Source organism: Mrakia frigida (assembly GCF_051309035.1).
Source record: "Mrakia frigida strain ATCC 22029 unplaced genomic scaffold BDY24scaffold_19, whole genome shotgun sequence".
NCBI lineage: Eukaryota > Fungi > Basidiomycota > Tremellomycetes > Cystofilobasidiales > Mrakiaceae > Mrakia > Mrakia frigida.
This window is the reverse complement of record NW_027481262.1, coordinates 556,501-576,254: the sequence shown is the minus strand read 5'-3', so window position 1 is coordinate 576,254 and position 19,754 is coordinate 556,501. Positions and strand designations below refer to the sequence as shown.

At 53.0% G+C, this 19,754-nt stretch overlaps 9 protein-coding genes across 9 annotated transcripts; 5 read left to right on the top strand and 4 right to left on the bottom strand.

The window, feature by feature from the left end:
- Positions 1 to 26: 26 nt before the first annotated feature.
- SMD1 (mRNA splicing protein SMD1) lies at positions 27 to 1,544 on the bottom strand. Its single transcript, XM_076640908.1, has 4 exons — positions 1,447 to 1,544; positions 1,101 to 1,177; positions 513 to 608; positions 27 to 394 (listed from the first exon to the last, which is right to left on the bottom strand). The coding sequence occupies exons 1-4, from the start codon at positions 1,458 to 1,460 to the stop codon at positions 198 to 200; spliced, it is 384 nt and encodes a 127-aa protein (XP_076495873.1). The 5' UTR covers positions 1,461 to 1,544; the 3' UTR covers positions 27 to 197.
- A 401-nt stretch (positions 1,545 to 1,945) lies between these two features.
- On the bottom strand, positions 1,946 to 3,128 carry BDY24DRAFT_88164 (PLAC8 family protein). Its single transcript, XM_076645210.1, has 7 exons — positions 3,051 to 3,128; positions 2,899 to 2,969; positions 2,768 to 2,801; positions 2,542 to 2,670; positions 2,410 to 2,432; positions 2,239 to 2,308; positions 1,946 to 2,145 (listed from the first exon to the last, which is right to left on the bottom strand). The coding sequence occupies exons 1-7, from the start codon at positions 3,087 to 3,089 to the stop codon at positions 2,041 to 2,043; spliced, it is 471 nt and encodes a 156-aa protein (XP_076495872.1). The 5' UTR covers positions 3,090 to 3,128; the 3' UTR covers positions 1,946 to 2,040.
- Positions 3,129 to 4,486: 1,358 nt separating this feature from the next.
- BDY24DRAFT_392435 (SBDS family protein) lies at positions 4,487 to 5,633 on the top strand. The gene is made up of 6 exons (XM_076640907.1): positions 4,487 to 4,686; positions 4,789 to 4,849; positions 4,942 to 4,993; positions 5,128 to 5,204; positions 5,301 to 5,413; positions 5,513 to 5,633. Exons 1-6 carry the CDS (start codon positions 4,664 to 4,666, stop codon positions 5,544 to 5,546), a joined length of 360 nt encoding a protein of 119 aa, XP_076495871.1. The 5' UTR covers positions 4,487 to 4,663; the 3' UTR covers positions 5,547 to 5,633.
- A 371-nt stretch (positions 5,634 to 6,004) lies between these two features.
- Positions 6,005 to 8,010, bottom strand: MRX8 (translation initiation/elongation factor MRX8). Its single transcript, XM_076640906.1, has 5 exons — positions 7,520 to 8,010; positions 7,331 to 7,425; positions 7,127 to 7,235; positions 6,626 to 7,029; positions 6,005 to 6,546 (listed from the first exon to the last, which is right to left on the bottom strand). The coding sequence occupies exons 1-5, from the start codon at positions 7,896 to 7,898 to the stop codon at positions 6,055 to 6,057; spliced, it is 1,479 nt and encodes a 492-aa protein (XP_076495870.1). The 5' UTR covers positions 7,899 to 8,010; the 3' UTR covers positions 6,005 to 6,054.
- BDY24DRAFT_363337 (cysteine and histidine-rich domain-containing protein) lies at positions 7,990 to 9,927 on the top strand. Its single transcript, XM_076637900.1, has 9 exons — positions 7,990 to 8,134; positions 8,213 to 8,299; positions 8,395 to 8,718; positions 8,804 to 8,827; positions 8,911 to 8,929; positions 9,011 to 9,111; positions 9,216 to 9,341; positions 9,466 to 9,573; positions 9,682 to 9,927. Exons 1-9 carry the CDS (start codon positions 8,039 to 8,041, stop codon positions 9,799 to 9,801), a joined length of 1,005 nt encoding a protein of 334 aa, XP_076495869.1. The 5' UTR covers positions 7,990 to 8,038; the 3' UTR covers positions 9,802 to 9,927.
- Positions 9,928 to 10,140: 213 nt separating this feature from the next.
- Positions 10,141 to 12,204, bottom strand: BDY24DRAFT_435309 (P-loop containing nucleoside triphosphate hydrolase protein; the record flags this gene model as incomplete). The annotated part of the gene is made up of 11 exons (XM_076644173.1): positions 10,141 to 10,159; positions 10,199 to 10,275; positions 10,346 to 10,444; positions 10,524 to 10,540; positions 10,620 to 10,765; positions 10,842 to 10,905; positions 11,081 to 11,267; positions 11,500 to 11,516; positions 11,570 to 11,657; positions 12,031 to 12,071; positions 12,156 to 12,204. The coding sequence occupies 11 exons, from the start codon at positions 12,202 to 12,204 to the stop codon at positions 10,141 to 10,143; spliced, it is 804 nt and encodes a 267-aa protein (XP_076495868.1).
- Positions 12,205 to 12,676: 472 nt separating this feature from the next.
- Positions 12,677 to 14,547, top strand: BDY24DRAFT_392430 (HAD-like domain-containing protein). Its single transcript, XM_076640905.1, has 11 exons — positions 12,677 to 12,769; positions 12,878 to 12,922; positions 13,062 to 13,069; positions 13,138 to 13,149; positions 13,228 to 13,252; positions 13,324 to 13,368; positions 13,483 to 13,632; positions 13,697 to 13,846; positions 13,940 to 14,031; positions 14,116 to 14,195; positions 14,348 to 14,547. Exons 1-11 carry the CDS (start codon positions 12,726 to 12,728, stop codon positions 14,456 to 14,458), a joined length of 762 nt encoding a protein of 253 aa, XP_076495867.1. The 5' UTR covers positions 12,677 to 12,725; the 3' UTR covers positions 14,459 to 14,547.
- Positions 14,548 to 15,521: 974 nt separating this feature from the next.
- Positions 15,522 to 16,842, top strand: RPB11 (DNA-directed RNA polymerase II core subunit RPB11). The gene is made up of 3 exons (XM_076640904.1): positions 15,522 to 15,994; positions 16,260 to 16,349; positions 16,439 to 16,842. Exons 1-3 carry the CDS (start codon positions 15,918 to 15,920, stop codon positions 16,791 to 16,793), a joined length of 522 nt encoding a protein of 173 aa, XP_076495866.1. The 5' UTR covers positions 15,522 to 15,917; the 3' UTR covers positions 16,794 to 16,842.
- Positions 16,843 to 17,575: 733 nt separating this feature from the next.
- On the top strand, positions 17,576 to 19,642 carry RPS13 (40S ribosomal protein uS15 RPS13). Its single transcript, XM_076640903.1, has 7 exons — positions 17,576 to 17,596; positions 17,681 to 17,740; positions 18,713 to 18,890; positions 18,983 to 19,067; positions 19,145 to 19,254; positions 19,365 to 19,428; positions 19,515 to 19,642. Exons 2-7 carry the CDS (start codon positions 17,733 to 17,735, stop codon positions 19,523 to 19,525), a joined length of 456 nt encoding a protein of 151 aa, XP_076495865.1. The 5' UTR covers positions 17,576 to 17,596; positions 17,681 to 17,732; the 3' UTR covers positions 19,526 to 19,642.
- The last annotated feature ends 112 nt before the right edge of the window (positions 19,643 to 19,754 follow it).

Here is a 19,754-nt window from a genome sequence, read left to right as displayed (position 1 = left end):
TCTTCCTTTGGGCAGCTCCTTCTCGACGCGATCGTTTTCTCTTCTCAACCAAAGCTCTGGTAGAAGCGGACAAGCAAAGAGAAAAGAGAAGCGACTATTGCTCATACACACCGTCCTTAAACTAGAACCAGCTCTGCGACAAAACACCCTGACCCTCGTCTTCTTTCCTTCACGACCTCAACCTCCCAAACCTCAATCTAGATGCCCCTTCCCCTAGGCGCACCCCTTCCCCTAGGTGCTCCCCTTCCTCCTCCTCCACCTCGCATGCCTCGGGCTCCACCTCGTCCACGTCCATCGTCCTTCTTCTTGATTCCCTTGGGCTTGGGCGTGTCGTCGACGAGCAGGGTATCCAGAGGCAGAGAGTCGGGGAGGATGAAGTATCGGACGTTGTTGCCTAAGAACGAGGTGGGTGGAAAGTAGGTGAAAAGAGGTTGGGAAGCAAGGGGAGGGAGAGTCAGCATAGGGAAGGGAGAGGGAGGTTAAGAAGGAACGCGAGCAAGGAGGGAACCCACCTCGGATGGAAAGAGAGTCTAGGGATTGAGGAGCGGCAGCATTACGGATTGTAAGCTTTACGGTTTTGAGGTGGGTGTTCATCTGGGGGTCCACAGCTGTGGTGGAAGGAAGAAGGAAGGTAGGAAGAGGGAAGGAAAGGAAGGATGTCGGTCAGCTTGAGCTTGGATTCGAAGGGGAACGCAGAGGCTGGAGGAGGCGTGGTGGAAAGCAACGAAGGTCGGAAGGGTAGTGGGAATGAGGCGGAGAAGCGCAATAGGGAAGGTTGGTGCGAAAGGGAGATGCGAAGAACGAAGGGAAGGCGAGGAAGGAAGGGAGGAAGCTCGACAGGTCGACCAAGATGGACGGATGGTCGAAGCTCTGTCTCCTTCTCCCATCCTTCCATCCTAGCTCGTCCTAGTACCCCTACTATGCGCGCACCAGCTCTGTGCCTCCATAACAGTAAACAACCTTCCCAGACTCGTGCTCCCTTGACGGCTTCCTCGTCCCTCCCCTTCACCTCCTTCCCTTCCCTGACCTCCTCGACCTCACCTCCCCATCCACCCGTCACCTCCCTCCGAACGAGTACAGCACAGAGAGAGACTACTAACAAGTGATAGTTCCGTGCACGATCGTTCCGTTCTTCAACTCGATCGTCACAGTTTCGTTTCCGAGCTTCATCAGGAATCTGGAGGAGGAAGAAGGAGCACACGACGACGGCGAGCGATGATGGTTTCGAGACGGACGAGGTTGAACGTAGCGCGGTGGTGGAAGTAGAGAGGGTTGTGTAGTGAGGGTTGAAGTGAGGGGAAAGTAGAAGGAACGAAGAGAAGGGAGAAGGACGGTCAGTTCTCTCGTCTCTTTGGCAAGGAAGGAGGCGAAGGGATCTCTCGAGCCCATCCAATCTCCTTCCTTAAACCCAGACTCCCAGAATAACGTCGAAGGATAAGCACTCACCTAACGAGCTTCATGTTGGGCGAATGGAAAAGGGGGGAGAAAGGAGAAGGGGAAAGGGAGAAGGGAAGGGAGAGAACGAGGTCGTGGTTTGAGGTTGCTCGTTTCGTTGAAGAGAGGAGGAGTTGGTGGCGACGAGTTTTATCTGAAAGTTGGGAAAACGTCGTTTGCTGGGCTTCGAGTGAGACGCTCTAGGGACATCTGTGGCTGATAAGAGCGTGTGGGTTTGGAGTTGAAAGAGTCTGGGGAGAAAAGCTGCTCTGAGTCGAGGGGACGACAGGTGGGTCGTTTCGCGACGCGACTTCTACATCGTTCGAGGGCCTTTTGTACGGTGAACTTATCGTTGAAGGTAACTGCATATTTTACATCGTGTTCGGTCACTGTCAAGAGAGAAAGAGAGAAGGGTACGCGTAAGGGAGACGAGGGAGAGATAGAGAGGGGATTGGCGACGCATGGAAGATCGCCCGCCGAAAAGAAGAGGAGAGAGATATGGAAGAGAGAAGGGAGACTCGTGAAATACATAGTAAAGAGGAATAAGAAAAAATAGAGATACAAGCGACGCGGGTGCAGAACCCTCAGACGGAGAACTCGATCCGATCAGGCGACGGTGCGAGGAGTTTGCTTCGTCGCCTTGTTGTGGGTTACAGGCATCCCGAGAAGAACGTTCTCTTCGATCTGAAGTTCTCGAGATACTTGAGTGAGCTGCAGAACGAGATAAGAACAGCAAAGAGGGTCAGAACCGCGCGCGCGTCCAGATCAGACGAAAACGACAGGGAGAGAGAGGGAGAAACGAACAGAGCAAGGACCACAACAGAACGAAGCAGCACAGTCCCCAAGTTCTGATGATTCAATGGCATATCTCCTCCTGAATATCGTGAAAGAAACAAAGGAGGGGGAGAGATGGAGAGGTCAGCTCGAGTTGAAACGACGCGTCGAGGCTTCGGTCGTAGTCATCTTTCAACGCACCTGACATCTGATCTACCGGTGATCTGAGAGGCGGAAGGGAAAGGACAGAAGCCAAGTTAGCCTTGAGAAGAATTAGGTGAACAGTCGAAGAAGCAAGCACTGAGGCGACAGCAAAGGAGGAGAAAGACGCACTTGTAGAATCCACCCAGCGCCGCAACAGACGTCGATCATCGCGTAGATGGCGAAGTCTTCACCGAAGGGATCTGATCCTTTAGGTAGAGGCAGATTGGTAGCTTGGAGATGCTCGTATCGATCCTTGTTCTGCGAGAAAGAAACGAAGCGAACAACACGATCAGCTCACCGTTTTCGCATCTGAGCTCTGTAGACCTCAAGGATTCGGGAATGAGAGGTGACTCACCCTTTGGAAAACGATACAGGCGCACCAAGTAGACCTGAAAAGGAAGGAGAGGGTTGAGCTCAGCGGTCATCCTGGCGTCGACGGCACTCCGCCGAGAGGAAGAGTAAGAGAGACAGGGAAGCCGAACTCACATGCAGCAGAGCCCCAAGTCCTGGAAGCAAGAGAACAGTCCGTTGGACCAGCCTCGAGTCCCAGAGGGAGACTAGACAGGACAAGAAGAGGGAAGAGGAGAAGTGAGCTCGACGCAGTGACTGTGACTGGAAGCGGAAGAGACTCGACGAACGACAGGTAGGTTCAGGCCGTTCCTTGGATTTCCAGTCATGGGTGGCTGAGCTTTCTGCGATGTTGAAGGTCGAGCAGAGAGAAGAAACGATGGGAGCGAGGGGTCAGCTTCGAGGAGGACGAAGGACAAGGAGGTTGAGCTCGAGCGAACGGTTCAGCTCGACGACGAAGATTGACTGAGACGAAGGACGCACAGGTTGCTCGCTAGCGGGAGAACCCTGAGGTAGCTTTACTTCCTCGAGCTGGATCTTCTCGGGTGATGTGGACTGCATAGTTGAAGCTGGGATGGAAAACGAGAGGGCAAGAGAGAGAAAGGATGGGAGTTGGGAGGAGAGACAGAATCAGCCTTTTCGGTTCACGCTTTCACTCGGCAAACAGAGTTCATTGAGATTCTGCGTCGTTTCGCATCGCCTCCGGAACAGGACTGGGAAGATCCTCTTCCCGGCACGAGCAATGGATCCATCTTGGCGACTTCTCGAGCCGGGGACGGTGCTACTGGCCTGACCCAAAACCTACCCAACCCTGAGCTTGATGCTGGAAGTTTTCCAACAAGTAAGCAAAGAAGATGAAACGGATCAGTATGAAGATCTCAGAATTGTGTTTTGTTCGTAGATAGACAGCAGGCAGCATGCCAAAGAAGGAAGGGAGGAAACGAGGGAGCTACTCTTCGACGAAGGACAGAGAGAAGCAGCACGATTTAAGGGGGTCCCAAAGAGATCACGTCCCCTGAGAAGTGCTTCGGGCCTCTGCGAGCAACGTAAAAGGAAGAGAAGGGGGTGATAGATGCTCAAGGCTTGAGGAAAGAAAGCAAAGAGGTTCGCCGAGCTCATCTCTTTCCTCCCCCCAACTCTCACGACGTCTTTCTCCCCATAACACGACTCGCTTCGCTTCTTCATCATCGAAAGCTAGACGACTCGTACACTAGAGTGTGAGTTCTGAGTTTGATCTCCTGGTTGCCGTCGTGATGAGAGAGAGAGAGAGGGAGCCACTGACGGGCCTTCCACCCGTTCTTGCCCTCCTCGCTTCGATCCAGATCGAGCTTTCAACGCCTGCTCTCCTACTTCGAAGAACCTCAGACTAAGACTGAATGCTTGGAGTGACTCGTTTCTGGAGCTCGAGTTCGCTGTGAGAAGGCGAGACGGGGAGAGAAAGGAGGACGACCGGTCCAGCTCACACTCCTCCTCCCCTTCACACTCTCTTCTCTCCACTTCTCGGACAACTGACATGAGGCCCATGTCTCCGCCTTATCCATACTTCAGACTCATCAGAGGTATCAGCTCTGCCCTCAGACTGTCTAATCTCGGGCCGATCAGCGGTCTCTCGTTCCCTCAGCTACATCCACGACGCGTCGTCTCGTCGCCAATCAGGAGTCTCTCGACGCTTTAGTAATCCATCTATGGACCTGCTTGGGTGGTTTGCTCTCCAACTTGCGAGCTCGATCGACGGTCCACGTCGTCAACGCGGTTCTCCGGTCCCAAGGCTTTACAAACCGACCTTCCAAAACCGCCTGGGAAGTTTGGTTTCCTTTTCTCCCCCAACACCCATCACCTCAACCAGCTCAACCAACCCAATCCAACCCATCCTATCCAAACCTATCCCCTTCACCCTCTCAACATGCCTGCGTCCATCACCAAAGTGTAAGCTCCAGCGTTTCTTTTCCGACCAACCTCTCAGCTCTTTCCCTCTCCATCTCCTTCAGGGCTGACGCTCTTTCCTTCCTTGTACTTCCTCTCTCTCAGCATCTACCAGCACGATCATCGATCTACTGATACCTACGAGATCTTCGTCAACCCTGAAGCTGTTCGTCCACATCCCTCAACCTCGTCGTCGTTCTCTCGTCGACGAGAACACCCACGTCCGCCGCGCTGACATCTTGCTCCCTGTTCCTTCAGTTCAAGAAGTACCAGGACGACAGGTCTGTTCCCCTCGTCGAGGTCGTCTCCTGTTCGTCTCCCATCTCCTCCTTCTTTCCGTCCCAACCCGACCCATCTGCTCGCTCTTCTTCCATCGTCTTCCTTTCCCTTCGCCTTTTGAGCTCGAAGTTGACCTCAATGTCTGCTCGTTCGCCCCCTCCTCAGCCTTCGACGTCTTCTTCTCCCCTGAGGGAACCAACGGTCGACTCGGGAAGGCATCGAATCAACAGCTCGAGACGGTCGTGAGTTGGTCTTGCTCTTCGCGTCGAGCTCAGCTTCGATCCCCCCCCCTCTCCTCGTTCGCTGATCCTTCCTCTTCCCCCTCTTCGAGCTCTCAGTTCGGAACTAGCAAGGACGTCGAGGTCGTAGCCAAGATCCTAGAGCTCGGAAAGGTTCAAGAAGGAAAGGCCATCACTGCCGGCGGAGGGAACCCCTCGTTGAACGAGAGCAGGTTCGTCCATCTCCTTCTTTCATCTAGCACAGTCTCGTTCTCACAGTGAATTCAGTCCTAACCGAATTCCTCTTTTTGTCTCTCTATTTCATCTTCCAGGAGCGAACGAGGAGGAGCAGCTGGAGGTCGCTAAAACGTATCGAATGAGCTGCTGCTGTCGCCTTGACCATGCTGCTTGGGAAGGGAAAGAGAGCTACGAAGATGCTAAGCGATCGAAGCCCTGTTACACTTGTCTATCAACTAAAAAACCTGAGGTCAAGAGCTGAGGCAGTCGTGCTGTTCATTGGACAGAACTTGGATAAGGCGACGCGTCGAGGCTCCTTTTCCCAACGATGGAGACGTGTTTGCCAGATTCCCGCCACCAGATGAAGTGTCAAGGTATGAAGAGGTATGAAGTACTTTTAGAACCATGACGAGGCGAAGAAGGAGGAAGACATCGCCGGGAAGTCACAACGCAACGCAAAACTCCGTTCTCGTCGACGCGCCAAAAAGGGACGAAGTTGAGGGTCAAGATCGACCAGCGATGGGTTTCGGTTTCGGGCATCACCACCATAAGAAGGACGATAAGAACCACATCGGATGGAGGTAGAGGCGTGTGTAGTATACATGAATCAATGTCCAAAAAAAAGCTATCGACTCCTTCACCTCCTCGCCCAGTTTCTCGTCTGCCCTGATCCCGCCGAACGTTTCGTCCTCCCAAACGCACTCCCAATGAACGGATCCTTCGTACCCCATGCCTGCTTGGCAGGCTTCGCCCTTCCTCTCGTCCCGCCCCCATTCCCACTCTCGAAACCCAGCGGATCAGGATCGAACCTAGCGTTCCTCCTGGCTTCCTCCTCCCACTCGTCGGCCTCCCGATCCTCCTTCGCCATCTCATCATCCTGATTCGCACGAGGATTCCGATGCGTCTCTGCTCCTGGGACGGTGGCGAAGAAGTCGTCTAGGGCTTGTTTCTGTTCGTTCTGAAGGGCGTTGAGAAGGCGAGAAGCTTGAGATCGATCTCCCGCGGCGATGGTTTTGATTTCCTGCTTTCGAAGGTAGAGAGCTTGTTCATGGGCTGCGCGATGGGCTTTGTCTGTAGCGAGGGAGGATTGAAGTTGAGACAGAATGGCGGATCGGACGGCGTCGACGGTCTTTGACGAATGAAACGGAGAGAGAGCGGTGAGCGTGAGAGACGCGTCAAGCACAAGAAGAACGAAGTGGAAAACGCACCTTGTCTCTCAACACCCAACCCTTCTTAGTACTAACACACATCCCCTCCCAAGTCTTCCCCTTCACCACCTCCTTCTCCGCACCTCCAGGTCCCAACCCAGCACTCGCGTCCTTCCCACTATCGAACTCCTCTGACAGCCTCGCCGACCTCCTCCTCTTCTCCCTCTCCTCCGCCTCGAGGAACGCACTCTGCCTCGCCGCCTGAATCGCATTCTCGAGAGATTTCTTCTTTTCTGCGATGTCGTGGATAGGGCAGAGGTCCGTTTTGGTGAAGACGGGTAGGAGAGGGATGGAGGGTGGGAGGGAGGCGAGGAAGAGGAGGTCGGAGGGCGCTAGTTTGTGGGAGAGGGTGAAGAGGAGGACGAGGAGAGAGGGTGGAGAGGGTGGTCGGTGGGTGAGGTAGACTGCGATGAAGGAAAGGTGGTCGTACAAGGTCAGTTGAGAGAAAACAAAAGGAAGGGACGCGTTCAGGAAACGAGAGAAAGAACAACGACGACGAACACTGGAAAGTATCTCCCCACTCTGGACGACCTCGTTCTCCATAACCTGGTGCGTCGACCAGCACCATCTGGTCTGGAACCTGGAAGAAGTTGAGCATCTTGGTGTGACCCTGTAGAAAAAAGGAAGAAGGAGAAAGGTGAGCTCGCTGTTCTCAACGAGGAGGAGGACGACGACGAAGAAGAAGTGAGCTCTGGAGAAACTGACGGGTTTCGAAGAAGTCTTGACTAGCGAATCTGAGGAGAGTAGAGCGTTGAGAAGAGTGGATTTCCCAGTGTTGGATCTACCAGCAAAGAGGATCTCTGTGAGAAAGCGACGAAGGGAGGGAGGGAGGGAGAAGGTGAGCTTCGTCCAATCCCTCCCGCTCTTTCCCTCGCCCGAAAGAGATGGACCCACCCTGCAAATTTCCCTTGGGCGGTATGTTCTCTGGATTGGCTGCTGATCCTACAAAGAAGGCTCCTTGGAAGGCCTTCTTGTGAGTCTGCCTCTCTATTCCTTCTGCCGACTTGTTGGCCTCGGGCTGGAACTGATTCTGAGGGTAGTACGAGTTGGGCTTGCTCTTGAACGAGATCTTGGAGTGAGTCGTGGCTGCTGGAACGAAGGGAACCTTGTGCCGTTTCTTGGCTGAAGGGGAAGAGAGCGAGGAGGAGAAGGAACGGCGAGGAGAGGAGGAGCGGTGGAAGGAAGTCGAGGCTGAGGCGAAGGGGAACCGAAGGCAGGCTGGGTGGGAAGAAGGTCCTGCTACTGCCGATCGAGACAAGGTATAGCTGGCCATGGTTTGATTCCGATTGGGTAAGACACTCAGTCCTTGTTGGTGGTCGTTGAGAGGCAAAAAGAGGAGCGGGAAGGAGAAGGAGCCGTTTTTCGACTGAGCTCGAAGTTCCTTCGAACGGCCATCATCTCTTCCACCCCAAAATGTCTACTATCACCTGCGGACGACAAGGATGCAACTCTACTTACTCTCCAGATTCCAACCCTGAAGGATCTTGCTCTTATCATCCTGGAGCTCCCGTGAGTCGAGTCGAGTCGTCGAGCTCAACCCTTTCTCCTTCCTTCTCGAGCTGACCGAGCTTTCTCTTTTGACGGCAGTTCTTCCACGAAGGTCTCAAGTCCTGGTCCTGCTGCAAGGATATCAACAAACCTGTCATGGAGTTTGATCAATTCGTAAAACTTCCAGTGAGCAGCTCGCTCGCTTCTTTTCTCTCCCTCTCGTCATGTCAGCTCACTCTGTTTCTCTCTTCCTCGTACCTTCTTCCTCACCATCTCTTTAGGGCTGCACCAAATCTTCTCACATCCCCAAAGCATCGGCACCTCCTCCTCTTCCTTCTACATCGACTCCAGCGTCATCCTCTTCCGCTCCAACCACCATCTCTTCTTCTGGGAAGGAGACCTACGGTTCAGCTCCTCCTCCCAAACCAGCAGCTCCTTCGGCTCCCACAGCCATCGCGGCTGCCGCTCCTGTAGTTCCCAAGGAGATCATCGAGGAGCAGGATGAGCCTGGAATGGAGATCCCCGAGGGAGCGAAGTGCAAGAGGAGAGGGTGTGGTGTTCAGGTTGGGTCGGAGAAGGAGGAGTGTGTTTACCATCCTGGAGCCGTGAGTTCGGTCCTGCTTCGATGAGTTTCAGAAATGTACTGCTTAGCGATGATTCTGATACGCTCGTGGTGATTTTTTTTTCCAGCCAATCTTCCGAGAGGGAAGCAAGGTCGGTCCTCATTTCTCTCGTTCGCTGTTCTCGTCTTTTCGTCGCTGTCCTCTCTGACGCCCTTCCCGCTTCATTATATACAGGGATACACCTGCTGCAAGCGTGAGTATAGGTTTCACTAATCTCATCGCCACTTGGTATCTCAGCTCGCTCATTCCCGTCTCCTCTTTCGTCTCTTTGCAGGTCGCGTCCTCGAGTTCGACGAGTTCCTTCGAATCGAAGGGTGCAAGACCTCCAAGCATCTTTTCGTCGGAGCCAAAAAGGTCGGAACGGATCCTGATTCTGTGAGTCAGACTATCTCGCTCCTTCCCGCTCTGAAGCCCTGGGTGTCGCGTCTCGATGTCCTCTCCGACTAACGCGTCTTCTTTTCGTTTTTCGTTCGTTGCAGACTATCGAGCGAGAACTCATCTCCTCCCGAACCGATTTCTACCAGACTCCCTCTCAGGTTCACGTCTCGATCTTCGCCAAAGGATGTGACAAGGAGACCTCAAAGGTCGTGATCGAGGAGAACGAGGTTCGTGTCGTTTCCCTCTCCGTTCCTTTCGCTGCTTTTTTTCCTTCCGCTTCGTCGAGACGTAAAGCAGGAGCTGACACCTGCTCTTTCCGTCACGGCTCTCGCTTCGGCTTTCGCCCTTCAGGTCCACCTCGATCTCAACCTTCCTCAGAACAAACGAACTCTTCGAACGCTTGCCCTGTTCGGTCCCATCGACCCTTCCAAGAGCTCTTTCTCCATCCTTGGAACGAAGGTAAGCCTTTCGCTATCTTATCCCTTCTCTTCTCTTCGCTTCGAGTCTCCAAGCTGATCAGTCTTTCCTTCCTTCTCGCCTCTCTTCTTCTTCGTCTCGTCGCATCAGGTCTCTCTCACCCTTCAGAAGAGCAACGGACTCTCCTGGGCTCTTCTCGAGATCCCTGAAGGAGGAAAGGAGTCCCTTCCTGCTGGATACGGAACCGTCTTTGCTCCCGGAACCCACTGAGACGGCTGTTTTACAGAGAGGAAAAGAAGATCTCAGGTTTCGCTTAGTCTACTTTTCTCGGACGGGCATGGCTTTCTTTCAGAAGACGTCCAGAGAGAACTCAAGTTCATGTATTCTTCGCTACTCTTCCTCAGAAAGCTGCAAGGTCGGAAGGAGAAGGATGGATCAGCATTCGACGTTGGAAAAGGAAAAGAAAGAAGAATCGAATTCACCGACTGCATCTTTGAAAGCTCGTAGTATCCACCCTTGAGAGCCAGAAGCTGTTGATGCATCCCCGACTCTGCTATCCGACCTTAATTGAAGAAGTAGATCCTGGAGGGAGACGAAGAGGGAAGAGAGTCAGCCGATCGAACGACGTCTGTCGACGCGACGGAAGTAAAGAGTGGAGAGGACGAACCGATCTGCGTTCTGAATTGTGCTGAGACGATGGGCGATGGCGATGGTAGTCCTTCCCTTCGCAGCCTTGTCGAGAGCCTGAAATTCGACAAGAAAAAGAAGGCTTAGCGGTGCGACGCGTTCCCTCGAAGTCCAGTCGAAGACTCACGGCTTGCACGACCTTCTCTGAAGTCGAGTCGAGAGCGCTCGTTGATTCGTTGAGGAGAAGGATTCTAGGGTTGGAAACGATAGCCGAGCGATGGCAACCCTCTTCGCAAAGTGAAAGCAAGCAGAAAGGAAGAGTTCGGCCCGTTCATAAAACAAGAGCGAAGACTGACTCGACTCACTTGCTTCTGACCCCCAGCTTCGAGAAGGAAGGCGAAAGGCGGACAGTCACTCAGCTTGGAATGCGATTCTTGCAATCCGATCTCGAGACAACTCACATAGCAGCATGCCTCGCTCTCCGACGATCGTATCATAACCTCGAGGTAGTTTGGAGACGAAGTCGTGAGCGTTCGCTTTGATGCAGGCTTCTTGGACCAGCTTGAACTTCTCCTCCGGCAATGAATCTTCGAAGAGGGTCCCGATGCTGAAATCGAGAGAAAGAACTGGAGTGAGTAATCAGAATCGGCCGGGCAAAAGCAGAGGGAACCGTCGACACTCACAGACCCAATTCGACGTTCGCTCGAACGGTCGTAGTAAAGAGAGTGGCTTCTTGGGAGACGAGACCTAGGGACGGGAAACTGGTTCAAGTTCAGCTCACGAAGAGCTTATCTCGGACGGGAAAGAGGAAGAAGAACAGGCTCACCGATCTGCTGTCGGAACCAATTCACTTTCAAAGCCCACGAACATCGCGATGACGAGCATTCCTGCTACGATGGATCCGACTACAGTACCGACTTACACTCTGTTGGAGGAGCTCGAGCCTGGGAAGGCTGCTTCTGTAGAAGATGACAGGGGAATCGTCGAAGGCGCGACGCGTGCTCTTCCTCCGGCGGAGGTCGTGAAGAAGCCCTGCCCTGTTTCCTTCGAAGTTGGAGTTGTTGAGTTCGAAGATAGGCAATCGCTGATATCGCTCGGCTGAACGGTGACTGTGAAATCGGAAGGAAGAGGGACTGAGTCAGTCGTCGCGAGAGGAATGAAGAGAGAGAGAGTTTTCACAGCCTGTTCCTTCGAGTAGGGACAGACCATCCGAGGCCCTGAGCAGGATGTAAACTATCGTCTGATGAAGAGGAGTGGAAAGGGAGAACAAGTCAGTGGGAGAAACGAAAGGGCAGAAAGCGTTCGACCGGCGACGCGTCGGAGGTTTGGAGATAGACTCACTCCTGCAGAGAAAGAGACTAGAAGGTCAGCGATAGACTGAAAAAAATCGTAGAGGTATCAGTGAGCTCACACTGAAAGAGGGTGAAGGTCAAATGAGTCGAAGCGTTGATCCAAACGGGGTCGGGATCGACCCTCGAGTAGTTCTTGATGGTTGTTCTCTGGTTAAAACGAAAGAATCGATGGTCAGGTCAGACAGATATTACGATCGATATCCACGGCAAAGTCACTCACTATCTGGTCGCTGCCGTTGAAAGTCTAAGCCTGAAGATACAGAGGTTTGGCGGGCGTCGTGAAGTCGAAAGCGAGCCGTGAGAAAAGGAGCGATGGTCAGCACAAAAAAAGAGGGAACGAGGCACGAAGAACGAAAATGGTTTACTGGATAGCTGTCGAAGTAAAGAACAAGATGAAGAAATCAGCAAAGGGTTGAAGCCGAAAGAGAAGAGCGCGAGGAGGGAGAACGAAGAAACAGAACGTGCCACTGGCCTATGGAAGTATCAGAGTAGGTGAAAACCAAGTCGCTGTACCGCTGACCTCAACAACTCTCGCGTCGAGTGTCGTCGATGAGACGAAGGCTGCAGAGCAGGCAAACATGGCGCGAAAAGCCGAGTCAGTTCGACGAGCTCGCACAAGAGCGGATTCACAGGCTGGGTACTCACTGGAGAAGAGGATCGATACCACTAGAGCAGCTGATACCATCGAATACATTATCTTGGTCTTGCAGAAGGCGAGGTGGTGGGACTTGATGGTCGTTGGAGGGAAGACGAAAGGTGAAGGGAGGGAAGTCGAAGGACGTCTCGGAAAGGCTGGAGAAACAACCTCCCGGCGAGGATATCAAAGCGGGTACCGTAACATGGATTCCCGATCAGCAGAAAAGGGTCCGAGCCGAAACCTATGTGTAGCACGATAGGGTTGGGTGCCGAGCTGAAGGAAACGAGGGGGAAGGAGCCAGAGAGGTCGAGGGATCGAAACGTGTTTGTCCTTTCACGACTCTGTAGACGGTCCTGTTCATGTTTTGAAGCTGATTCCTGCTCGAGAGAAGAAATGGATGTCTTGAACTGTCCTTGAAGGTTCAAAGATGTGAGCTTGGATTCGGAGGTCCTCGTCGGTTGGGGAGGAAGAAGGAGGGGAGGGAAAGTGAGCTCGTCCTCAATTCATTCGGCGTGTTGGCTGAACTCAAACCATCACACCGCCTTTCCCTTCACCTTAATTTTCGCTCTCTTTTCACCATGTCGGTCTTGCCTTACCCACCTCTCCATAAGGCAGCCAAGTTGTGAGTAATTTCACCGCTTGAAGCTGTCGGAGGGAACTTGATCGAGCTGCTGGATCTGACCCAACCCCTTCGCTCCCTCCCTCCCCTTCGTTCTCCCTTCTTTTCTAGTGTCGTGCTCAGCGATTGGGATGGAACTATCACCAATATGGACAGGTGAGCTACACGTTCGAGACTGTGCGAAAACGATGGGAGTTTCGGCTCGAGCTCCAAGGTTGATCTCGAGAAGGAGGGAGCGTGTTGAGCTCGAGCTGATGTCCCCTCTCCCGTCACCCTTTCTTCTTCCGCTCTACAGCAATGATTGTGAGTTCAATCTCCACCTTCTTTCGTTCCTCTAGGTTCTCTGTCTGACTTGCTTCTGAGGTTTTCAGACCTCACCGACAGTGAGTACCAACTCGAACGAGAGCTTCTCATTTTCTGAGGCTCGAGCTCACCTCCCATCTCTCCTTCTCTCCTTCCAGACCTTGGTTTTGGCAAGGACAAGAGGTACAGCTCGCCTCGCAGTCTGCTCTCCGATACCTCAGAAGTCTGATCTGACCTCTCACTCTTAACTACAGGCGTCAGATGAACCTCGAAGTCCTTCACGGAGAGGCTACCTTCAGGTTCGTGCTCGTTCCTCCCTCCCTCCCCCTCCTTCCTTCTCTTCCCCTTCCTCTTCTCCTCGTCTCCCTCCGCTGACTCGCTCTCTCTCCTGTGCCGTCTCTGATCTTCCACAGGGACAACTTCAAGCTCATGCTCGACTCAGTACCCACCCCGTTCGCTGAAGCAGCGCAAATCCTCTCCGACAACATCAAGCTCGACCCGGGCTTCAAGTCGTTCTACGAGTACTGCAAGGCGAACGGAATCCCAGTTATCATCGTATCCTCGTGCGTATCCTCCTCTCGTTCACATCCTCGTATCCTCGAGCTGATAGATCCTTTCTCTTCTCAGAGGAATGGAGCCTCTCATTCGAGCGGTCCTCGGCCGGCTGATAGGAGAGGAGGAAGCTCAGAAGATCGAGATCATCGCCAACGGAGTCAAGTTTACGGATGAGGCTCAGAAGGGAGAGACGTGGGAGATTGTGTTCAGGCATCCTGAGAGGTGAGTACTTCCTTCGAAGGACGAGGGGCGGGAGAGGAAGAAGAGAACGGAGGGCTGATCTTGGTCGCGCGATCCCTCTTTCCGCTCTCGTAGTGGTTTCGGACACGACAAGTCGAAAGCTATTCTCCCTTACGCCGATCTTCCCAATCCTCCTACTCTGTTCTTCCTTGGAGATGGAGTCAGTGGTACGTAGGATCATCGCTCGTTTCCCTTCCCGAGCAGCTCGACGATTCCTGACGCGCTCGTCTTGTCTTTCCTCTCACTCACAGATCTCAGCGCTGCTAAGCACGCCGACTTGCTTTTCGTCAAGGATAAGCTCGATGGAGAAAATGACTTGGCCGATTACTGCGTGAGTGCTGTTTCTTCTTCGCTCTTTGAAGGAGGAGAGAAGAGTGGTCGTCGAGGTCGATTGAAGTCGCCTCTCTCCTCCTGGGAACTGTGTAGAGATCCTCAGCGACAACTGAACTGACCAAACTTGATTCTGCCTGCTCTTCCTCTCAGATCAAAGAGGGCATCAAGCACAAGATGTTTGTCTCGTTCGACGACGCGTTGGTCGACTTGAAGAGCGTCGTCGAGGGAAAGAGGACGGTTGCGGAGGTTTTGGCCCAGTAAAGAATAGAAGTTAGACGTACATATGAGTCTCTCGTCCTATCACCTTGTTCTTAAACTCGACAGCTCTTAAGAGATGACATCCAAATCGGTCGTCGAGCAATCTCCTCCTTCCCTCTTCACCTTAGAAAAAAGGGTCCGTCCTTTCTGGCTCCTAACTTCCACCCTCCCTCCCTCCCTCCCTTCTCTCCCTCCATCCAAAGGTTTGTACCCCTCTCCTTCCTTTCACCACCTCTCCATCCACTCTCCCTCTACATGATGCTTTTCATATTTATTGTCGATGAACCCTTGTTCGCGCTTGGACTTGATATCAACCTCTTTTGAACCTGATCTCTCCCCTTCCATCCCCCTTCCCTTTTCTTCGTTTCCCTCGACCTCTTCCTCCCTGCTCTCTTTCGAATCACACCGATGCTGACCTTTACACCTTCTTCTGTGCCTTCCTATTTGAACGCAGCTTTTTTCCCATTCTCGTTCTCGCTCTTCAGCCCACCTTCAACTTTGTGAGTTCTCCTTCTTCTCCTTCCCTCCCTCGCCATCTCCATCTCCTTTCAGCCCTCCCTCGTTCGTTCCCTTCTCGAGCTCAAAAGCTGACTCCTTCTCCTTCTCAGTCTTTTCCTTCTTCGCTCTCCAAGCCCCAACGCTCGTCTGCTTCTCGTCTCTCTTTCGTGAGTCTCCTTCTCCTCCCTCGCCGTCGACGTCGTTTTTTTTTCAGCCTCAACGTCCTTGTCGTCGTTCCTCCCTCCTCCCTCCCTTCGCCACTCTCCTTAAATGATTACATACCTTCTCGATAATCTGTCAATCCCCCGAGGATCGGTGGAGATCGATCCGATGGCGATAAACGAGCAACAATCCTCGAGGGCTTAAGAAACCCGAGAGACAACATGATCCCTTCCTTCTCCCTTTGCCTTCCTTTCTTCACCACCTCCCAACTCTGTTTGCTTCTCGAGCTCGTATACTGACTCTTTTTCTCTTCTCTCCCTCTTCTCGCATCGGGAAACAGTCTCTTCTCGCTTCACGAACACTGCATCCAGGCTCTCAACCCGACTCGTGAGTCCTCCCTCCTTCGTCCCTCTCTTCATTCACCCTCCCACCAACCTCCCTTCCTCCTACAGCCCAGCAGCGATTCTCCTATCGTAGCTGGAGCTCTTCCCCAAATGATTATCTCAAATCTCATTAATCTGTCAATCCCCTGATGTGACCGGTGGAGATCGGTCGCGATGAGCGATAGACGAGCACAAAGTTATCTTCGAGGCTTAAGAAACCTCGGAGGTCAGAATGATACCCCATCCTCTACCTCATCTCTAGTTCGGTATTATCGACTTCTTAACAGCCCGTTTGCTGACTCGCTTTTGCTCCCTTCTTCGTGACTCCTCGTCAAACTTGGAACAGATCTCAACGAACGAACGACCACGCCCTTCCCCTTCCCTTCGTCCATCTCCGCCACCACCAGCAGTAGAACAGTATGGGAGCCGTATCCGCCAACGAAACCAACACTCCAAATCGAACGGAACAGTGGTGGCCAACAGACGGAGAGAAGCAGTGAGTTGGATCTCGTTCCAGCTCGCTTGTGCTTGAGGAAGGAAGGAAGGAAGGAAGCTCAGCGTTGGAGTTGAGCTCGTTTCGGTCGGTCGGGTTGAAAGGGTTCTTGTTGTTGCTGTTGTCGTTGTTGTTGTGCTTTCCTTGATTCCATGTTGATTCCATACCCAAAAAAGAGACAAAGTTGCTCACGCTTCTCCTTCTTCTCTTCCCTCTTCCTCTTCTTCTTGTTCTTCTCCCTTTCTTGCCTTCGTTGAATCAATCGCAGTGTGGAAGTCACCGAAGACACCAAGATTCCCAACGCTGCTACGTTTCGATTCCCAAAGCAAGACCACACGCTGGCGAACATGATTCGAGGGTGAGCGCTCGCCGTCCCTTTCTCTCTCTCTCTCTCTCCTTCAACTTGACTCACCCCTCCTTCCCTTCCTCCTCCTTTTTTTCACCTAGCCATCTCCTCAAAAACCCCTCGGTCCTCTTTGCAGGCTACAAACACCCTCACCCTCTCGAGCCTTACTTCCTGCTCAAAGTCCAAACCGTCGCTTCAACCACGCCCGTCAAGGTCCTCCAGCTCACGCTCGGCGAACTGGTCTTGCTGACGCAGGATATCGAGGAGCAGTGGGCAGCCGAGAGGAGTAAAGCTCAGATGGAAGGGTGGGCGGAGGGAGCGGGCGCTGGTGTCGGGGTCGGAGCAAGGCAGCAAGGGGAGGGCTTCGGGTTTGGGTTTGGAGGAGGAGCAGGAGGGGAAGGAGGAGCGGTGGGAGGAGGAGGAGGAGGGGTTTACGGTGGGGATATGGATTTCTAGGAAGGATAGTACGGGTTGTGTTTTAATGAGTTTTACGATCTTTAGAGGAGAGGGAAAGGGGAGAGACAAGAGGGAGCGACGCGGGTTTCTTTCGAGCTTTGCATCTCTCCCGAGCCCTCGACGATCGTGGAGGCAGGACTAGGAGTCATCTTAACCGATCTAAACAAAGGGGTGGGATAGATGAAGAAGGTCTTCAGAGGGCAAAGAGCGACGAGAGAGCCGGGAGGGAGAAGGAGACGCGTCGCGGTTGGGCTGAAGGCGTTTTTTTCGACGGGAGAGCGAGATGTTGAGGTGCTGGGAGCTTGATGGGGAGCAGAAGAGATGATTCCGGGATGTATGAGCAGCTCGATGAGTACGAGGTAGAATCTGAGGGGGCGAAGAGAGCGTTTTGGGAGATGGTTCGACGTTCGTTTCACTCGTTTCGTTCGTTTTTGGAGGCTGCTAGTCTAGTGAGCGGGCTTCCCTCTGTGCTCAATTTTTTTTTTGTTCGAGTATTCTAGCAGGTTTGTCACCTGGGCGATATCAGGGACCGAGGAACCTGGCGAGCGACGGTTGAACGAGGTCCATCTCGCGTCGGAGATTCAGCTCTCGCACGGGTTTCGTCGCTTTTTCACCACATTTTTTTTTCTGAGGTCTCGTTATAGTCGTTCTCTAACGAAACTTTCCTACTCACATCAACTCAACGAGCTAGAAATCGTCCGATCTCGGTCTCTCTCTACCCACCTTAACGGCTGTGCTGCGTCCTTCCCTTCAATCCTGCTCCTCCTCCTCCTCTTCCTTCCTGGTTTCTGACCGTCAAGACTGTGAGCTCGGCCTTTCCCCCCCTTCTTTGCTCCTCCTTCCTCCTACCGCCCTCCTGACTCTCTATTACTTCTCTTTCGTCGTAGTCGCCACCTCCTTTTTCTTCACCACCTCCCTTCAAGTTTTAACTCGTTCAAAATGGGAAGGTTCGTTCCTTTCCTCCTTCCTTGCATCCGCCTTCGGTGTATATATACATCGGCAATGGAACCCTCTGCGTGATTTCCTTCTCTGTCTGTGTGTGTGTTTGGGGTTGGCGCGGAGAGAGGGAGAGGAGGGGAATCGAAGGAGGGAGGTTGGAGGAGGGGAAGGAAGGAAAAACGAGAGCTCGCTCTTCTTCTTTCCTTTCTTCGTCTTCCTTCTCTCTCTCCTTTGGATTCCCTTTCGGGAAGGAGTTGGACAGAGGAGGCTTGAGGGAGCTATATGGAGGAGATTCTTACTAGACGGACGAAGCTCGACGAGAGAAGAGTAGAGCTAGAGGAAATCGGACGGATCGAGAGGAGGGGAGTCGAGGGTCGTTTCTTTTGTGTTTTCTGGACTGGGAGGAGTTACAGGGGAGCTTGGAAACATTTTGAAGAGACCTTCGAGAGCATATATGGCTTGAAACCCCATCGCTCTTGATCTCTCTTCGATGATCCGACTTCTCTACTTCAACCCTTGGATAGAAACCCGAACAACGCACCCTTCACCTTCCTTTCTTTCGTTCTCGTTCGCCTGTACTCGACTCGACTCTCCCGAGCTTTCGACTGTCGATGATGAGCATCTTCTACACCAAACCATTCGCAACCCTCTACCTTCCCTCCATTTCGAACCCCTTCTGCTCTTCCTCCGCTCGCCCTCACCGTTCTTCTTCGTTCCTCTCTCGCTTCCGAGCAGAGTAGGTGGTGTTCGCACAGCGAACGAAGAACTCGACCCTCACTAGCACACCACACATGAGAAGTCGAAACCCGCACGGTTCTTCGAAGGGGAGAGAGATGTCCGAGAGAGGAGAGAGAGCGAAAGAGGCGACTCACCTCGTTCTTTTCGTTCTTTCTCCTTCCCTCGACTCTACTCATAACCACCTAATACTCACCTTTCTTCCTTCTCTTCTCTCCTTCGCTTCGTTCGCTTTCGTTTCTTAGAATGCACGCCCCCGGAAAAGGTATCGCCTCCTCGGCTTTGCCCTACAAGCGATCCGCCCCCGCGTGGCTCAAGTCCACCCCCGAGGAGATCTGCGACCACATCTTCAAGCTCGCCAGGAAGGGTCTGTCCCCCTCGCAGATCGGTGTCATCCTCAGGGATTCTCACGGTGTCCCCCAGGTTCGTCTTGGTCGAGCTGTTCCTTCTTCCGTTTTCGAGCGACGCGAAAGCTGACCTCTTTCCTTCTTCTTTTCGTTCTCGCTCTTGTCCAGGTCCGATTCGTCACCGGAAACAAGATTCTCCGAATTCTCAAGTCCGCTGGTATGGCTCCTGAGCTCCCCGAGGATCTCTACTGCCGTTCGTCCCAACCCTCTTTCCGTCTCGTCCTCGTCTCGTCCATTGACCTCTCTTTTCTTCCCTTCCTATTTCCTCAGTCATCAAGAAGGCCGTCGCCGTCCGAACCCACTTGAACCAGTTCCGAAAGGACAAGGATGCCAAGTTCCGACTCATTCTCATCGAGTCCAGGATCCACCGATTGGCTAGGGTGAGTCTTTCCCGTCTCTCTCCCTTTCCGTTCTTTCTCCTCGTCGTCGATGAGAGCTCGAGGCTGATTTCCTCTCTCTCTCTCTTCCTCCTTCCCTTCGCCGTTCTCAGTACTACAAGTCCCGACAGGTCATCTCCCCCACCTTCAAGTACGAGTCCGCTACTGCCTCTGCCCGTGAGTCTCTCGTCTCTCTCCTTCGCTTTCGTTCTCGACGTCGATCACTGACTCCCTTTCCTTTCCTTTTCGTTCTCGTTATTCAGTTGTCGCCTAAGCTTTGCCCTTCGTGGTGAATCGCTGAAAGTGGGAGTCAATTGGGAGGAGGGGAGAGGAGCGTCGGTGTCGATTTCTTTTTTGGAGTTGGCGACGATGCGATTCTTGTTTTCTTTCATAACGAACGCGTTTGGTTGAAAGAGAGAGAGAGAGAGAGGGCAGGGAGACGAGCGGGAACTTCGATGATGAGATACATTCAGCGAGAAAGGGGAGACATTGAAAGAGAAGGG

Bases quoted from the DNA above. Each gene is read 5' to 3' on its own strand.
- SMD1 (XM_076640908.1), bottom strand. The intron at 609-1,100 runs GTTAGTAGTCTC...CTTCCACCACAG, and splicing joins CGTGCACGGAACTATCACTT to CTGTGGACCCCCAGATGAAC. The intron at 395-512 runs GTGGGTTCCCTC...CCTCGTTCTTAG, and splicing joins AGACTCTCTTTCCATCCGAG to GCAACAACGTCCGATACTTC.
- BDY24DRAFT_88164 (XM_076645210.1), bottom strand. From the start codon at position 3,089: ATGACTGGAAATCCAAGGAACGGCCTGAACCTACCTGTC. The intron at 2,671-2,767 runs GTGAGTCACCTC...TCTTTCTCGCAG, and splicing joins CCTGTATCGTTTTCCAAAGG to AACAAGGATCGATACGAGCA. The intron at 2,146-2,238 runs GTTCGTTTCTCC...CTCGTTCTGCAG, and splicing joins TCTGTTGTGGTCCTTGCTCT to CTCACTCAAGTATCTCGAGA.
- BDY24DRAFT_392435 (XM_076640907.1), top strand. From the start codon at position 4,664: ATGCCTGCGTCCATCACCAAAGT. The intron at 4,850-4,941 runs GTTCGTCCACAT...CTGTTCCTTCAG, and splicing joins TCTTCGTCAACCCTGAAGCT to TTCAAGAAGTACCAGGACGA. The intron at 5,414-5,512 runs GTTCGTCCATCT...TTCATCTTCCAG, and splicing joins CCCTCGTTGAACGAGAGCAG to GAGCGAACGAGGAGGAGCAG.
- MRX8 (XM_076640906.1), bottom strand. From the start codon at position 7,898: ATGGCCAGCTATACCTTGTCTCGATCGGCAGTAGCAGGACCTTCTTCC. The intron at 7,236-7,330 runs GTCAGTTTCTCC...TTTTTTCTACAG, and splicing joins TCAAGACTTCTTCGAAACCC to GGTCACACCAAGATGCTCAA. The intron at 7,030-7,126 runs GTTCGTCGTCGT...CCTTCATCGCAG, and splicing joins GTGGGGAGATACTTTCCAGT to TCTACCTCACCCACCGACCA.
- BDY24DRAFT_363337 (XM_076637900.1), top strand. From the start codon at position 8,039: ATGTCTACTATCACCTGCGGACGACAAGGATGCAACTCTACTTACTCT. The intron at 8,135-8,212 runs GTGAGTCGAGTC...TTTTGACGGCAG, and splicing joins CTTATCATCCTGGAGCTCCC to TTCTTCCACGAAGGTCTCAA. The intron at 8,300-8,394 runs GTGAGCAGCTCG...CCATCTCTTTAG, and splicing joins ATCAATTCGTAAAACTTCCA to GGCTGCACCAAATCTTCTCA.
- BDY24DRAFT_392430 (XM_076640905.1), top strand. From the start codon at position 12,726: ATGTCGGTCTTGCCTTACCCACCTCTCCATAAGGCAGCCAAGTT. The intron at 13,369-13,482 runs GTTCGTGCTCGT...GATCTTCCACAG, and splicing joins CACGGAGAGGCTACCTTCAG to GGACAACTTCAAGCTCATGC. The intron at 14,196-14,347 runs GTGAGTGCTGTT...TCTTCCTCTCAG, and splicing joins ATGACTTGGCCGATTACTGC to ATCAAAGAGGGCATCAAGCA.
- RPB11 (XM_076640904.1), top strand. From the start codon at position 15,918: ATGGGAGCCGTATCCGCCAACGAAACCAACACTCCAAATCGAACGGAA. The intron at 15,995-16,259 runs GTGAGTTGGATC...AATCAATCGCAG, and splicing joins CCAACAGACGGAGAGAAGCA to TGTGGAAGTCACCGAAGACA. The intron at 16,350-16,438 runs GTGAGCGCTCGC...TTTTTCACCTAG, and splicing joins CTGGCGAACATGATTCGAGG to CCATCTCCTCAAAAACCCCT.
- RPS13 (XM_076640903.1), top strand. The intron at 19,068-19,144 runs GTTCGTCCCAAC...CTATTTCCTCAG, and splicing joins CCCCGAGGATCTCTACTGCC to TCATCAAGAAGGCCGTCGCC. The intron at 19,255-19,364 runs GTGAGTCTTTCC...CGCCGTTCTCAG, and splicing joins GGATCCACCGATTGGCTAGG to TACTACAAGTCCCGACAGGT.